A 14,749-nucleotide genomic window follows, 5' to 3' on the forward strand; every position below is an offset into this window, starting at 1 on the left:
ATACTCATAATTGTACACCATGTACATACCACTATACACTCATACTACTACAAAAACTGATTTATAATAATAAGAGAATTAATTACTACTAAACTACTCACAGTTCATGGGTTCTGCCTTATTATGTACCTGAGGATAGCCCTCACCCCACACATACACACATTTGTAGTATAAAGATGCTATATTTAGAATAACAAAGGGTGGTGCGTGGAACTGTGCATATAGTGTATGTTATAAATAATATGCACGATGTGTATAAAAGGTAAAAATGATTATAAAATAAGGAAACAAAGTAGTAATTTAGGCAGAGGTCAATCTCCTAATTGTTTGCGTCTACAGCTGTTGAGGGAGGCACAGGGCGATACTAAGGACCCACTCAAATACCAATTGGTATTAAAGAGTGAAGGGATTAATTAAGGACTGAATAATATTCCCTTTGGAAGTGTTGTTGTGTTTCAACCCACACAACCAGACTAGTTAAACTCCCACTCTCTCTCTCTCTCCCTCACTCTCTCTCTCTCCCTCTCTCTCTCTCTCTCTCTCTCTCCCTCCTTTTGGTTTGCTGAAAGCAAAAGAGAGAGAGAGAAAGAGAGATAGGAGGGAGGGAAGGCTGAAAATGGGCCCTGGAGAGAAACAAGGGAGATAGAAAGAGAGGGGGAGAGAAAGGGAGACAGAGAGAGATTAGTTTAAGAATAAGTAAACAGTGATGTTATTTTTGCATGACCATGTGATGTAATTTTTACTGTAATTATATATATTTTCTTTCATTACTATACTCCTCCACAATCACTATCAGCATGACCTTCTATCAGTCACTCCATTATAATGCTCTTCTCTACATTTCTAAAAGTTTGGATTTTATGTACAGTAACTAGAATTACAGTCTGGAAGTATACACTCATGCATACCATTAAATGCAAGTTGCTGCAGGTAATAGTGCTACGTGTTAAATTGGGAGTAAGCTTGGGACGTCTCCAAATTAGTAGACATAATAATTATATATTTAGCCAGGGTTGGGTTCCAAATGTATTTTAATTATAATAATAATGCATGGGATACAAGAATTAGTCATGCATTGATGTCATTATGTACTATGGAAAGTTAGAGTTAATTCCAATGGGAACTTCAATGATTGGCTTCAAAATATTATATCAAATTGAGCTACTTTATGAATGCATGCATGTCCTTATGGTAGGCTTATGGCTTATGCTAATGCTGTAGATAAAATTTATGAATTAGGAACATTTGAAGCAATATTTATATGAGTGAATTTCAAAAATTGATTTGTACAAAGATCAATTTGAAAAATATCATCAAAACTTATATACACTCCATTAAATTAACAGGTTCATGTATCAAAGATCAACAATGATTTAATACACACACACACACGCACACACAAATCTTAACATTATGTACATGTACTCTTCCTAACAGTTAATCCTAATATCTCTTGGTTTATGAATACTTGTTAAACAGTAGTACACAATGCATGTAGCAGTCAGCATCAGTGTCCACTGACATCAAGGGATGACAGTCCTTAGGGTACAGGAACATACTATAGTGTTGCCATGGTTACTGGGCAGAGTGAGGGGCATGTCTTACTTGACGTCTTTTCCTTGTGCATGTAACAGAGTGTAGAGTTCTCTAGCTTGGGATGGAGGGCATCTGTGGTCCTCTGCTCCAACTGCTAGGGTGACAGCTCCTTTAATCTGAAAATAAAATAAAGAGTATTATAATTACATGTATGTACTATAAGCTGCAAGCTTCTTGAATATACTTTGTAGACTTTTAAAATTTGTTTAAAAAACCAATTTTGGTCGGAATCAGCTCAAACTTTCTACACAACATGCAGGGACTTTTGACCCAAGTTCTGAGCAACTTCATTAAAAATCCACTTTTAATTGGAATCAATTCAAAATTTTACACAACAAAAGTACATGCATAAAAATGAAGAATTCTTTCTTTGTCGTTTACCTTATGTGCATGGACAATAGGTGACATCTCAAGCATTTTAGAATATTGATCAGGAGTAGGTGTGACTTTAGGGTCATAGGGTAATCCAGTAACAGAATGAGTCCTAAATATTGAAATAAAAATAATAGAAATAAAAATAAAGAGAGAGAGCTGGACATACATACCAGTCTATAATATCGGTTTCATTTCTCATAGCTAAAAGAATAAAAAATTAAATTAAACTTCTCTCTCATTTTGATTGTTCTCAGCTTACAAGCAATATTGATGACAGGATTACGGACAAAGGTAGCTTTATAAAAGTCCTACAAAAGAACAATTCACTAGGAGCCTACAGCGCTACTGCTGCTGCTTACTGGAAACTGAGAGACTAAATGAACTGAGAGAAAGCCACCATGAGATCCACCAAGAGCAAATACACGACTAGCATCAACACTACCTCTCTTTACCAGTGACTCAGCAGCAAACTAAAGGAGAGTATATGAGAATTGACAACTCTCTCTCTCTCTCTCTCTCTCTCTCTCTCTCTCTCCCCTTCATTATTATAGTATAATAATACATGTAGTATCATAATATACAATTTAATTTCTCTAAGAAATTAGGGATGATGAATATCATGAGAGTTGACAAAAACTGTTCTATCTCTTAATTCTCTCTATCTCCTTTTCTCTTAATTACTATACATGTATATGTAGCTAATTGAAATTACACACACACACACATAGCTTTTAATCCTTTCCCCTCTCTCTCACACTACCTGCACATCATTCACATCAAGTGTTCCTACATTGCCCAACAACGACTTGATAAAATCTTGTCCATAGCCAATAGATCCATTATAATTAACTATTAAAAGTTAAATATTTACATAACCTATCTAACCAACTTTGGCAAAATACATAAAACAATATTATACTTCTTTCCTCTCCCTCCCCCTTTCTCTCTCTCTTTCTTCAATGCATTACCAAACACAATAGAATATCCAAGTCCAACAAGGCAAGTGGTCCATACAAAAAAATCAGCAATGCTAGAAGTGTGTGGTCCACCATGAGGAAGCACTATCAGTGGAGGAAGGGATTCAACAACACGAGGAGATACAAAGAGAGCCTCATACGGATAACCACCTTTAATGGGATTGCATGGTCAAAAGCAGTGATGTGATATATATGTACTTGAGTCTTCTCTCTTTAATGGTAAAACCTCCCATTTAATGTTGTCAGAAATGGATACAGTAGTGGTTGCTGTTGGCAGAGAAAGAATTAAAGTAACTTAATCATTTAACTTGCTGTACTAATAATCATTTGGGCAGTGAACTGACCAATTTCACAAAAATCAATATCTTTAAAGCCATCACTGCTGGAAGGTAGCTCAGCTATGAACTAATCAAAAAGCAAATATAAATAATTCAAAAAGTGATAGAGAGGGGAAAAGTGACAAATTAAAAGAAATAACACAACACTATCTCTTTACTATTTTCATTGGTTGGGCTGGGTTAGCATATCGTCCTAGCAACAGACCATCAAATACATCAAAGACAGCATAAGCTCCTTTCTCAGTATCAGACGTGATACATGATATTGATTTCGTGTTAACATCTAGACGCATGATCTCTCTGTATGATTTCTGACAATCATGAAAATACATCTTGTCATTATCCCCCCAGCAACGATCAGGGAGACTGTATGCATATACACCAGTGAATCCTTCATCTGTAGAAAAAATAATAACAACAATAATGATAATAATAATAGTATGATAGTATAATATAATTGTACAGATCATTCCCTACAGCAGGTTATAATAATTGATTGCTCATGCAGTGTGTGAATTGACAAATATTAACACTTTGAGGTACATGTACGTCACCAGGTACATGTCATATCCATGTGATGTAAAGCCATTAGGAAATTTTAATGGCAATAACAGAGTGAAAGAATACGTATAACAATAGGAGCCAATAGTATAACATAGAAACCACTTGTTGAAAAAACAGCAACCACTAGACTACACAATATGAGACTGCCAACTACGTGTGCTTTTATCACCCTCCTCCTAGTCACTCTCTCTCTCTCTCTCCCTCCCTCTCTTCCCTCTTCCTCCTTACTGGTTGACTTATCAACTAAATCAACAAGTGTCTCAATCTTCTTTGTCTTCCAGTCAACCTAATCATAACAAGAGACCCAACAATTAAAAATTATCATGAAAATAAAATAACTCACCATTCGTACTCGAGCACAAGACATGTGAGGATAAGGAAGGTCGGCATCATTCTCAATAAATAATAAATAAAGAGGTTCTCCATTGAACCTCAAGCCAAATATATATTTTGTACCATCAGTTAATGGAGCTATAAAAATTACACAGATGTCACATGACAATGGCAGAGCGTATTAATAATATGAGAGTACAGCAATGCCTCATGACAGAGCCAAAGGGTTACATTATAAAACTAATACATCACATGACAATTAATGGATGTCATGTGACAGTAGAGGTGGGTCACATCATTAATAATTATAATCTTACTTGACACATTAGTATCAACATTGGCACAAAAGAGAGTTGACCTAAAAATTATAAAAATATATCTGCTTGCTGTAGCCTCCCTCCTCTCACTTTCTATTGAAGCAGTAGACAAAACCAAGTTTAAGTGGCTCGTTATCATAGCCAACATAAACCAGCTCTTTAGTGGAGTCAGGTACCCATCTAGCCCGCCCACACGAGTAATTAGAAGGAGAATCAATAACAGTGCATTCCTCAGTCTTAATATCCAATACAACAATGATAGGATTAATGACTGTCGTCAACTGCTCTCCCCAGCTCTGGCGGTATACATATTCGGTGCCCTGTGGATAGAATATTTATCATTGATCAAATTAATATCATTAAAAGATTTTGTGGATTTTCATTACCATTTCTTTAGGTTCAGATCCTTTGTCTTCATCTCCTATACAGTGTATGTCAGAAAGAAAAAAATTATTTCAAATGCAACCACAAGTCAGCAATATTTGGTAGTTTTATTATAACTGCCAATACATACATTTGTAAATGTAAAAACAAATTACTAATATTAAAAATTCATTTCTTTTGGCTCATCTATAACATACCATTGTTCTTCTTCTTGAAGTAAGGAATGCTGTCTGGGACCTTCTTCTCAGCGACATAGAGCAGTTTTGAGCCATCAAAGGACAACTGGAAGCTTGAGAATTGATCTAAAATTAAAACATGACACAACAGTAAATATTTTAATAAAATAGCTTGCCATCATCATTAATTTTGCCATGTTTCTTTCCAAACTGCTCCTTGACATTAAAACTTTTTATCAAATTACTTGAGTCCCAGATCTAAAGTAATCAACAACAATGATAATAACAACAACAATGATAATAACAACAACAATGATAATAGCTAAATAATTTGTAATTTCCAAAACAATTTAATAATTGCTTACTTCTATAAACTGCTGTGGTAATAATGTGGTAAATAATGTGTACCGTAAATGTTCAAATAAAGGCTGGGCTTGAATAAACGCCTGGTACTAAGAATCTCCAAGTATACATACACATATTTTACTCAATATAAGTACAACAATCCTTAGAGTGTCCCAAATGGCCTAACTTAATAAGCTAAGGGCATTAAATCCGGAGTTCCGGGTTCGTTTTTATTCTACGCATTTTTTTTGTCCTGGAAAGAAATAAATTCCCGGGCTTTTATTTGAACATTTACGGTACTTTCTAAAAATTGCTTACTTCTATAAACTGCTGTGGTTCAGCTCCAGACTCCATCTTTGACGACTTTCCTTTCATGAGTACAGCTCTGAACTTCCCGCAAGTGGAATAACATTCCAGCGAACTAAAAAATTCAAATTATAAAATAAATTTATGATAATTTATGTAATAAAAGGTGTGGCTCAATCATTGAATATATACAAATAATTAATCATAATAATACCGTATAGGGATTATATTTCACTGGTAATAAATTTCGCGAATTTCGCATTTTTATTAAATTTGCGAAATTAAATTCCACAAAAGAGGTGTGACACACTAGGAAAGATGGCTGCAGAAGGTAAGATTCGCGAAAATTTATACCAACAAATGACAAATCTGAACAAATTCGCGAAATTTTATACCAACAAAATAAAACCCCTATACGGTAAGTTCTAAGGTGTCATAAATATTCTTACACTGATGCAGCATCACGTTGGAAGCTGTTGCTACTGAGTACAGAGAGTTTCTTCGAGCCAGGGTCTCTGCCGACCAGGTAGGACTTGGCAAAAGTAACTTTATTTCCTCTTTCAAGATCTTTTTGACTCCATTTTACTTCAACCTCGTACAGCCCGTTCCCTGAGCGGAATATACGACCTTCAGTAGCAACTGGTATCTGTGCAATCTCTCTGTATAGCTGACTGGCTTTCTCTTGGACAGCAGCCATCACGAATCCACATGCGACAATAAACTGGTCATTAGAGGCGTGGCAATCTAATCAGATCACACCCATTTCTTTTGTGTTTTCAAGATGGAGGGACACTTAGAGCATCAAGTGACTGAGATGTAAGCGTTACGCGTTCACTCTGCCTCTTTTTATCCGTTCTATTCTTCTCTTACACTAGTTCACAAACCCCGGGAGTGGTTGGGGTAATATGTACTGATCCTCAAGGCCTATCATTGGCAGGTAGGGCCATTATTACACACGATGTGTCTAAATTAAGAATATAAACTTTTAATAATGTACTGCTGGGGTGCCAAAGCCAGGTTTACACTCGACACAAAACGCAACAAATGAACACAAAATTGAAATTTGACCAATTTTCATAGGTGTAGGAATGATTCGAAACTTACTGGGCTCAACATTAAAAAGCATGACTTAGCATGTGAACATTGGGGGGCTAAGCCCCTCTTGCTGAAAAGTTGGGGGGGGGCTGCAGCCCCCCAGCCCCCCCCCATTCCTACACCTATGATTTTCCATCAACTTCAAAGCGTTTTTGCGTCAAAAGGGCAAATCGCCCATGCACTTTTGACCGTTTCGTCGAATGTTAACCTAGCTTTAATGTCCAGTTGCTGATAACGTAGTGCATGTATATTCATTCACATCCTCTTTATTCTATTGTAGCTCGAGGGACTCTAAAGCCAGAGTCTTCAGGGCTGGTTTCTGGTTTAGCCACTCAAGCAGCTTCTCTTAATCTTGGGAATGGTGAAGATGACAAACCTACCATTGTTGTTGAATTTGATACTGGGTTAGAACTGATATTAACAATAATTTCAAGGATTTCGCCTTCTCTCTTTTTATTATTAATTTTTTGTAGGAATATTTTAATTAGAGGACAGCAGAACTCAACTCTTGGTATTCACAAAGTCTAACTAACAATGTATAATTATTATATATAATTGTGCTGTATTTTAAATGAAATTAATAATGTCTTTTTGCTTGAGTGTTAAAAATGTTTAACCACATGAATGCATGTGGTTTTGCCTTGGCTTGCTACTAGTCTGGCTGGCTGGTGCAATGTGGGTGCAATCAGCAGATTTCTGCTGTAAGAACAAGATATGCATAATGCACTCATGTAGTCTAATCCTGTTTTTAATTCTGTTCTGTGTATTATTGTATCTATGATAATAATATTAATTTTTTAATACCGTATTTTAAAAATTGAATAATAAACTTTAATCTAGACTTTAATAAGAATTTTAGAATAATAATACTCGATTTTTAGGTAAATTAGAGTCTGGTTAGACCTATTTAAACTGGATAAACTTGTTTGTTATATCTTCTCAGAGGGACACGCCTATGATAGGCGGGGTGCAGTGATGATAATTTTATAAGATGAACAAAAGGATAAGTGCCAAGAATGATGGTGCATCCATATATCTAATAGCGTGTATCCAATGGCAGAGGAAGCTGACTATATAATACTTGTAAGTTTTGGCACTGTTCACCCCCCATATTATGTGACCAAAATAATATTATATTTTAGTTTCATTTTAGTTTATACTATTTAATTGTAATTTTAGTATTAGTTTTGAAAACATCAGTAATTATATAACTAGTTATAGTTTTGCTTTAGTTTTTTTACTCTATTTGATTTTTAGTTTAGTATACAATGTAGTTTTAGTTTGAATCTCCAATAAATTTTAGTATTTAGTTTTAGTTTCAGTCATGGTAAACCAAAACAACACTAAATTATTGCACTAATCAAGCAAAAGTCAATTTTACCAGAGCAGGCATGGGCTATTATGCACACAAAATTCAATTGTGTGCTTTTTGCAATGAACAGCAGTCAATTACAGCAAGTATTAGCCCTTTTATTAATTTACACAGGGGAAACTCAAGTTTAAGGGGAGAAATCTGAGGTTCCTCCTGAACAAATCCCTATTTTTGTAGGTGTGTCTCCTCCTCCTCCTGTCGTATGGCGGAGTGCTCTGGATCCTATGGATGTGTGGAGTTGGAATGATCCTCTCATCCCTCTTTTTCTGGGTGGGTAGAGTGATCCTTTCTGGGAGCAAAGTGATCCTGTTGGTATGCAAAGTGGTTCTCCCCTTTTCCCTGCTCGTGGGTGGAATGCTCCTCTCCCTCCGGCTCATTAATATGGTGGGTGAAGTGGTCATCTCCCTCATCCTCTTGTGGGTCGTTGGAATGGTCCTTGACTTCCTCCACATGTTGGTAGGCAGAGAAGTCCTCCTCCTTTTGGTAAGTGGAGTGGTCCTCTCGTTCATCCTGTTATATGCTAGTGGGCGGAGTGGTTCTCCTCCTACTTCTGTTAGTAGTGGTCCTCCCCAGCTTCCTTGTTTTGTTAGTGGACGAAATGGTTATCCTCCTCCGGCTCCTTTTGTTAGTGGGTGGAGTGGTCCTCCCCAGCCTCCTCCTGTTAGTGGGCAAAGTGGTTCTCCTTCTGTTAGTGGGCGGAGTGGTTCTCCTCCTCTGGCTTCTGTTAGTAGGAGGATTGGTCCTCCCCAGCCTTCTAGTTCTGTTAGTGGGCGGAGTGGTTCTCCTCCTACTTTTAGTCGGCGTAAAGATCCTCCCCAGTCTCCTCTTTCTGTTAGTAGGCGGAGTGGTTCTAGTAAGCGGAGTAGTTCTAGTAGGAGGAGTGGTCCTCCTCCCCAGTATTCTCCTGTTAGTGGGCGAAGTGGTTCTCCTCCTCTTTTTGTTAGTGGGAGGAGTGGTTCTCCACCTTTTGTTAGTAGGCGCAGTGGTCCTCCTTGGTCTCCTCTGGATCCTTCTGTTTGTGTGCAGAGTAGTTCTCCCTTTCTTCCTCTTTCTGATGGTGTGCATAATAATCTTCTCCCTGATCAGTGGAGTGGTCCTCCGCCTTCTCCATCAGCTCTTCCAATAATTTATAATGCACATGGGAATCTCCTCTCTAGTACTGGAGCTGGTATAATATTAACATCTGTGAGTTGTGAATGATTGAATGAATGATCTCCTGTTGCTAACGCTTACTATCTCATTTCTTTTTCCTTATTTAAGGTTCCTCAAAGTCAAATTGTGTCAAAATTGATGAATCTTCATTGTCAGTTCATACCATTATTGCAAGATCCTCAAGTATTTCAAAATATAGAGCAACAGTATGGTGTGAAGTTCAATGTAACGCTTCCTAATGGCTCAACCAAACCTATTGTTGCTCTCTCCAGTACTATAGCTAGTGCAATGTCTGGTTCTTATCCATTGACTATTGAGAGTATTTCTGATTATTTATCAAACTCTGATGCTGGTGGTATTTCTTGGAACTTTTTTGATGATCATCAGTTCCAACCTATGAGTCCTACTGATTCTGCTGAAATTGAAAAACTCTATCAGCAGTTTCTTCATCGACCATCACGAAGTCAAGCCAGGCGTAAATTGCCATATTCTAGAAAAATCGGAGAATGGAACTACAGTTATGATTTTGATGGTATGGTTCAGACAAACACTGAAACACAGAAAAAGCGTGAAATCAAGCGTATAGATCTACCAGCTCTAGATTTGTTTTTCCTCTGCCTATCCTGTCAGGGTTTAAAAGGTGGTGTCCAAGCTTCTATAGCTAGTTTACATGAGACATTAAAAGGGATGATAATCAAGAAAACATTTGGAGGCTGCAGTACTGATATTATGGAGCCTATCATTGAATTAGCGAGATCGTTTTGTGTAAAAGTAGATTCATCACTTAATAGCATTTTGATATCTGGTGGCAGTGATTATTTGACTAAAGTATTTCTTGTTTTAAGACAGAAAAAAATGAGTCTTGAATCTACTCCACTTTCATCTTTTCCTCCAGAGTGGGAGCCACAGACTAAGAACATTATACTGAAATTCGTTCCAGTAAGTTCTTTTGAGGGGGCAAAGGTAGTGAGTGCTTTCAAGAAAACAATGAATGCAAATGTTTCTAAAATTGAGAGGATCCAGAACAAGTTTTTATACACCAAATATGGCCTGTGCAAGAAAAGGATGCATGAGAAGAATAATGGACGAGTAAATGAGAAATGGTTATTTCATGGAAGCAGTAGAGTTCCTCCAGAAACTATATACAAATCAGAGCATGGCTTTGATTTTCGTCATGGTGCCCAAGGCATGTGGGGGAGAGGAGCATATTTTGCAGTTAATGCCCAGTACTCTGGGGGTTCTTATGCTTTTAATTCTCCACAAGGTCAACAGATTTTTTTAGCCTTTGTTTTAACTGGTGACAGTATAGCAATGCAGAGTAATAGGTCATTAGTCACTCCACCCAGTAAAGAGGATGGCAGTGGAGATTATGACAGTGTAAATGGCGAGACTGGTTCATCTCAGATTTATATTGTATATGATCACGACAAATGTTATCCAGCTTATCTTATTACATTTTAACAGTAGTCTATCAACTGTAAACTTTTATATTTTTGTATAATTTACGATTGAAATTATTATCTTAATTAAAATGAAGTGCAATAATAAAGCTTCCTTTATAATTATTATGAGCTGACAGGAATTGTGTATAATAAATTATTAATTGGGGAAACCCGAGTGGATTGGAATAAAGCTAGCTTACCAGGCTCTTGGAGCCAATGATGTGGAGTTTTGTGAAAGCTAGGATTTGTTTGGGAAGGAACTGTGATAATATAATGTACTTTGATCAGTCTGTGATTATGGGAGGAATAAAACCAAAAGTAATAATATTTTATAATAATGATAATAATAACTTTCCAGTGACAAAAATAAGAAATTAAAAATTTGAGGAGGATCATTATTAGTTTTTAAAAATATACACACTCAAGTTCATGTATATATATATATATATCAATAATGAAATCTTAAAATTATGTACTCTTCCTAACAGATAATCCTAACATCTCTTGGTTTATGAATACTTGTTAAACAGTAGTACACAATGCATGAAGCAGTCAGCATCAGTGTCCACTGACATCAAGGGATGATAGTCCGGGTATAGGAACATGCTATAGTGTTGCCATTGTTACTGGGCATAGTGAGGGGCATGTCTTACTTGACGTCTTTTCCTTGTGCATGTAACAGAGTGTAGAGTTCTCTAGCTTGGGATGGATGGCATCTGTGGTCCTCTGCTCCAACTGCTAGGGTGACAGCTCCTTTAATCTGAAAATTTAATAAAGTATTATAATTCTTTTGTATGTGCATAATTTAGCATCTTAAAAATACATAAAAATCCAATTTTGATCAGAATTAGCTGAAACTTTCTACACAACATAAGTACATGTATATGTATCAGGAAAAATATTAAAATGAAGAATTCTTTCCTTTTCAATTTTGTTGAAATTTGGCCTGAGATCATGCATGTACTACAAATACAGTAGAGGGGCTTTAACTATATTTTTGAGCAAGTTTTAAAATTTGTAAAAATCCAATCTCAATAAGAACCAGCTCAAACTTTTACACATACAACATAAGTACTGTTCATACATGAATATGTATCAGTTTTTAAAAATATAAAAATGGAGGCTTCTTTCCTTGCTGTTTACCTTATGTGCATGGACAATAGGTGAAATTTCAAGCATTTTAGAATATTGATCAGGAGTAGGTGTGACTTTAGGGTCATAGGATAATCCAGTAACAGAATGAGTCCTAAATATTGAAATTAAAATAATAAAAATTAAGGGAGAAATTAAGTTATACCAGTTTATAATATCGGTTTCATTTCTCATAGCTAAAAAATAAAAAAGATTAAATTAAATTTCTCTCTCATTTTGATTGTTCTCAGCTTACAAGCAATATTGATGACAGGATTACGGACAAAGGTAGCTTTATAAAAGTCCTACAAAAGAACAATTCACTAGGAGCCTACAGCGCTACTGCTGCTGCTTACTGGAAACTGAGAGACTAAATGAACTGAAAGAGAGCCACCATGAGATCCACCATGAGCAAATACACGACTAGCATCAACACTACCTCTCTTTACCAGTGACTCAGCAGCAAACTAAAGGAGAATATATATGATACAAACAAACTTTCTCTGTCCCTCTCATTGTTATATAATAATAGTACCATAAATATCATAGTATCATATGTGTATTATATATCATACTAAACAGGTCTATATACAAAAATATAGACCTGAGGTGGGTGTCCAAGGATGTGATATAGCCCGAGGGCTATATCACATCCGAGGACACCCACCAAAGTATATAGACCAGTTCTAGTATGTTATATAAGACATATTTCCTGATGATGACAGCATTTCTAAATGACAGGTATATACCAGTATACAAAATATATACCTGACCACATCAAAGGATGATGTCATAATTATGGGATATAATTATGATAGTATCATAGTATCATAGCATAATGATAGTATCATACTTACTATAAGAGAATAGGGATGATGAACATTATGAAAAATGACAACAAACTTTATTTCTATTCTCTCTTTCCTTTTTCTCTTACTACACATGCAGCTTGAAATTGACACTTATAATTATTATAGCCCTCAATTAATCCTTTCCCCCTCTCTCTCTCTCTCTCACACACACACAGGTACCTGCACATCATTCACATCAAGTGTCCCCACATTACCCAACAATGATTTCATGAAATCCTGTCCATAGCCAGTAGATCCATTATAATTAACTATTGGCAAGTAAAATAATTATCTACCCTTTTTGGCAAAAGTGCATAAAATATTACTAGTCTTCATTCCCCTCTCTTCATCTCTCTTTCTTTGATGCATTACCAAACACAACAGAATATCCAAGTCCAATAAAGCAGGCAGTCCATACAGTAAAATCAGCAACACTAGACATGTGTGGTCCACCATGAGAACTCACTATCAGTGGAGGAAGAGATTCAACAACACGAGGAGATACAAAGAGAGCCTCATACGGATAACCACCTTTTATGGGATTGGGCAAAGGTAATCAAGTGATATAATACTGTAAACCCATTAATAATTACTATCCATTAATTTTAACCATTATTGGCCCAATTTCGTTAAAGTTTATGAATGTAAATATAATTGTCAATGTGCAATTAGTTACCTTATACTACGTTTACACTACGGAACTGGGCCAAACCGTGCTGAATCAGGCTGAGCTGGCCCTGCTGTACTAACCATGCTGTCTGGTTTGGCCCAGCTCACTTCAGCTCAGTTTGGTTACTGTTTACACTATCAAATGAAACTGTGCTAGCCCACTTTAAACAGGGCTGACTCAGTTAAAGAAGCTAGTGTAAACATAGTATTAGTTGTAAAACTCATTAAAATATACTTACCATTGTAAAAAATGTTAAACATTAAGGTTTTTGAATTATTTGGGTTTACAGTATATGTACCTGAGTCTTCTCTTGTAAGTGATAAAACCTCCCATTTAATGTTGTCAGAAATGGATACAGTAGTGGTTGCTGTTGGCAGAGGAAGAATAAAAGACTATGTTGCATGATTTATATATTTAATTTGTAACAAGTAATCATTTCAACTGACCTATTTCACAAAAATCAGTATCTTTAAAGCCATCATTGCTGGAAGGTAGCTCAGCTATGAACTAATCAAAGAACAAAAAATAAATAATTTTAAAAAAGATAGAAAAAATAAAAGAAATAATTCTCTTTTACTATTTTCCTTGGTTGGGCTGGGTTAGCATATTGTCCTAGCAACAGACCATCAAATACATCAAAGACAGCATAAGCTCCTTTCTCAGTATCAGACGTGATACATGATATTGATTTTGTGTTAACATCTAGACGCATGATCTCTTTGTATAGTTTCTGACAATCATGAAAATACATCTTGTCATTATCCCCCCAGCAACGATCAGGGAGACTGCATGTATATACTCCAGTGAAGCCTTCATCTGTAACAAAAATAATTGTACATATACATCTAATTGATTATAATACAGGTTAAGGTACGTGTAATTGTTACAATAGAGGTAATTGATGCTAATGCAAATTATGTAATGTGTCAATTGACAAATATTAACACTTTTGGGTACATGTGCATCATGTCCATAAACTATTAAAGAAATTTTTATAGCAATAACAGAGTGAAAGAATATAGGAGCCAATAGTGTAACATAGATGAACCACTCATTAGAACAGCAACCACACTATAGAGACTGTCTAATACATTTATCATCATCCTCCTGGCCCTCTCTCTCCCTCCCTCTTCTCCTTACTGGTTGGCTTATCAACTAGACCAACAAGTGTCTCAATCTTCTTTGTCTTCCAGTCAACCTAATCAAAACAGGAGACCCAACAATTAAAATTTATCATGAAAATAACAATTCATACTCGAACTAAAGACCTGTGAGGAAGGTCAGCATCACTCTCAATGAATAATAAATAAAGAGGTTTTCCATTG

General features: G+C 36.0%; 5 protein-coding genes across 5 annotated transcripts in view; 2 read left to right on the plus strand and 3 right to left on the minus strand.

Annotated features, from left to right (window-relative positions):
* Positions 1-1,294: 1,294 nt before the first annotated feature.
* On the minus strand, positions 1,295-6,419 carry LOC100637042 (acylamino-acid-releasing enzyme-like). The gene is made up of 20 exons (XM_011406485.2): positions 6,161-6,419; positions 5,724-5,826; positions 5,237-5,318; positions 5,082-5,186; positions 4,887-4,921; positions 4,591-4,820; positions 4,501-4,541; positions 4,194-4,321; positions 4,079-4,136; positions 3,445-3,683; positions 3,293-3,353; positions 3,147-3,215; positions 2,940-3,098; positions 2,732-2,820; positions 2,331-2,441; positions 2,231-2,279; positions 2,142-2,172; positions 1,978-2,080; positions 1,606-1,712; positions 1,295-1,558 (listed from the first exon to the last, which is right to left on the minus strand). Exons 1-20 carry the CDS (start codon positions 6,406-6,408, stop codon positions 1,459-1,461), a joined length of 2,148 nt encoding a protein of 715 aa, XP_011404787.1. The 5' UTR covers positions 6,409-6,419; the 3' UTR covers positions 1,295-1,458.
* Positions 6,420-6,429: 10 nt separating this feature from the next.
* Positions 6,430-7,427, plus strand: LOC100635904 (ragulator complex protein LAMTOR5-like). The gene is made up of 4 exons (XM_003387527.3): positions 6,430-6,527; positions 6,587-6,648; positions 7,087-7,210; positions 7,280-7,427. Exons 1-4 carry the CDS (start codon positions 6,493-6,495, stop codon positions 7,332-7,334), a joined length of 276 nt encoding a protein of 91 aa, XP_003387575.1. The 5' UTR covers positions 6,430-6,492; the 3' UTR covers positions 7,335-7,427.
* A 251-nt stretch (positions 7,428-7,678) lies between these two features.
* Positions 7,679-10,879, plus strand: LOC109582998 (uncharacterized). The gene is made up of 3 exons (XM_019998112.1): positions 7,679-7,889; positions 8,356-9,363; positions 9,439-10,879. The coding sequence occupies exons 1-3, from the start codon at positions 7,860-7,862 to the stop codon at positions 10,789-10,791; spliced, it is 2,391 nt and encodes a 796-aa protein (XP_019853671.1). The 5' UTR covers positions 7,679-7,859; the 3' UTR covers positions 10,792-10,879.
* A 369-nt stretch (positions 10,880-11,248) lies between these two features.
* Positions 11,249-14,743, minus strand: LOC100637169 (acylamino-acid-releasing enzyme-like). Its single transcript, XM_019998113.1, has 13 exons — positions 14,680-14,743; positions 14,565-14,622; positions 14,002-14,240; positions 13,871-13,931; positions 13,723-13,791; positions 13,127-13,285; positions 12,935-13,023; positions 12,260-12,370; positions 12,160-12,208; positions 12,070-12,100; positions 11,916-12,018; positions 11,426-11,532; positions 11,249-11,378 (listed from the first exon to the last, which is right to left on the minus strand). Exons 3-13 carry the CDS (start codon positions 14,173-14,175, stop codon positions 11,282-11,284), a joined length of 1,050 nt encoding a protein of 349 aa, XP_019853672.1. The 5' UTR covers positions 14,176-14,240; positions 14,565-14,622; positions 14,680-14,743; the 3' UTR covers positions 11,249-11,281.
* The window catches only part of LOC105313228 (acylamino-acid-releasing enzyme-like), a 17,314-nt gene continuing 13,813 nt past the window's right edge, over positions 11,249-14,749 (minus strand). Inside the window, exon 8 of the mRNA XM_011406477.2 lies at positions 11,249-11,271. The gene's annotated coding sequence lies outside the window, so the exon portion shown is untranslated. The remainder of the gene's footprint in view (positions 11,272-14,749) is intronic.

The sequence above is a fragment of the Amphimedon queenslandica genome, unplaced genomic scaffold (genome assembly GCF_000090795.2).
Source record: "Amphimedon queenslandica unplaced genomic scaffold, v1.1 AMPQUscaffold_13339, whole genome shotgun sequence".
Taxonomy (NCBI): domain Eukaryota; kingdom Metazoa; phylum Porifera; class Demospongiae; order Haplosclerida; family Niphatidae; genus Amphimedon; species Amphimedon queenslandica.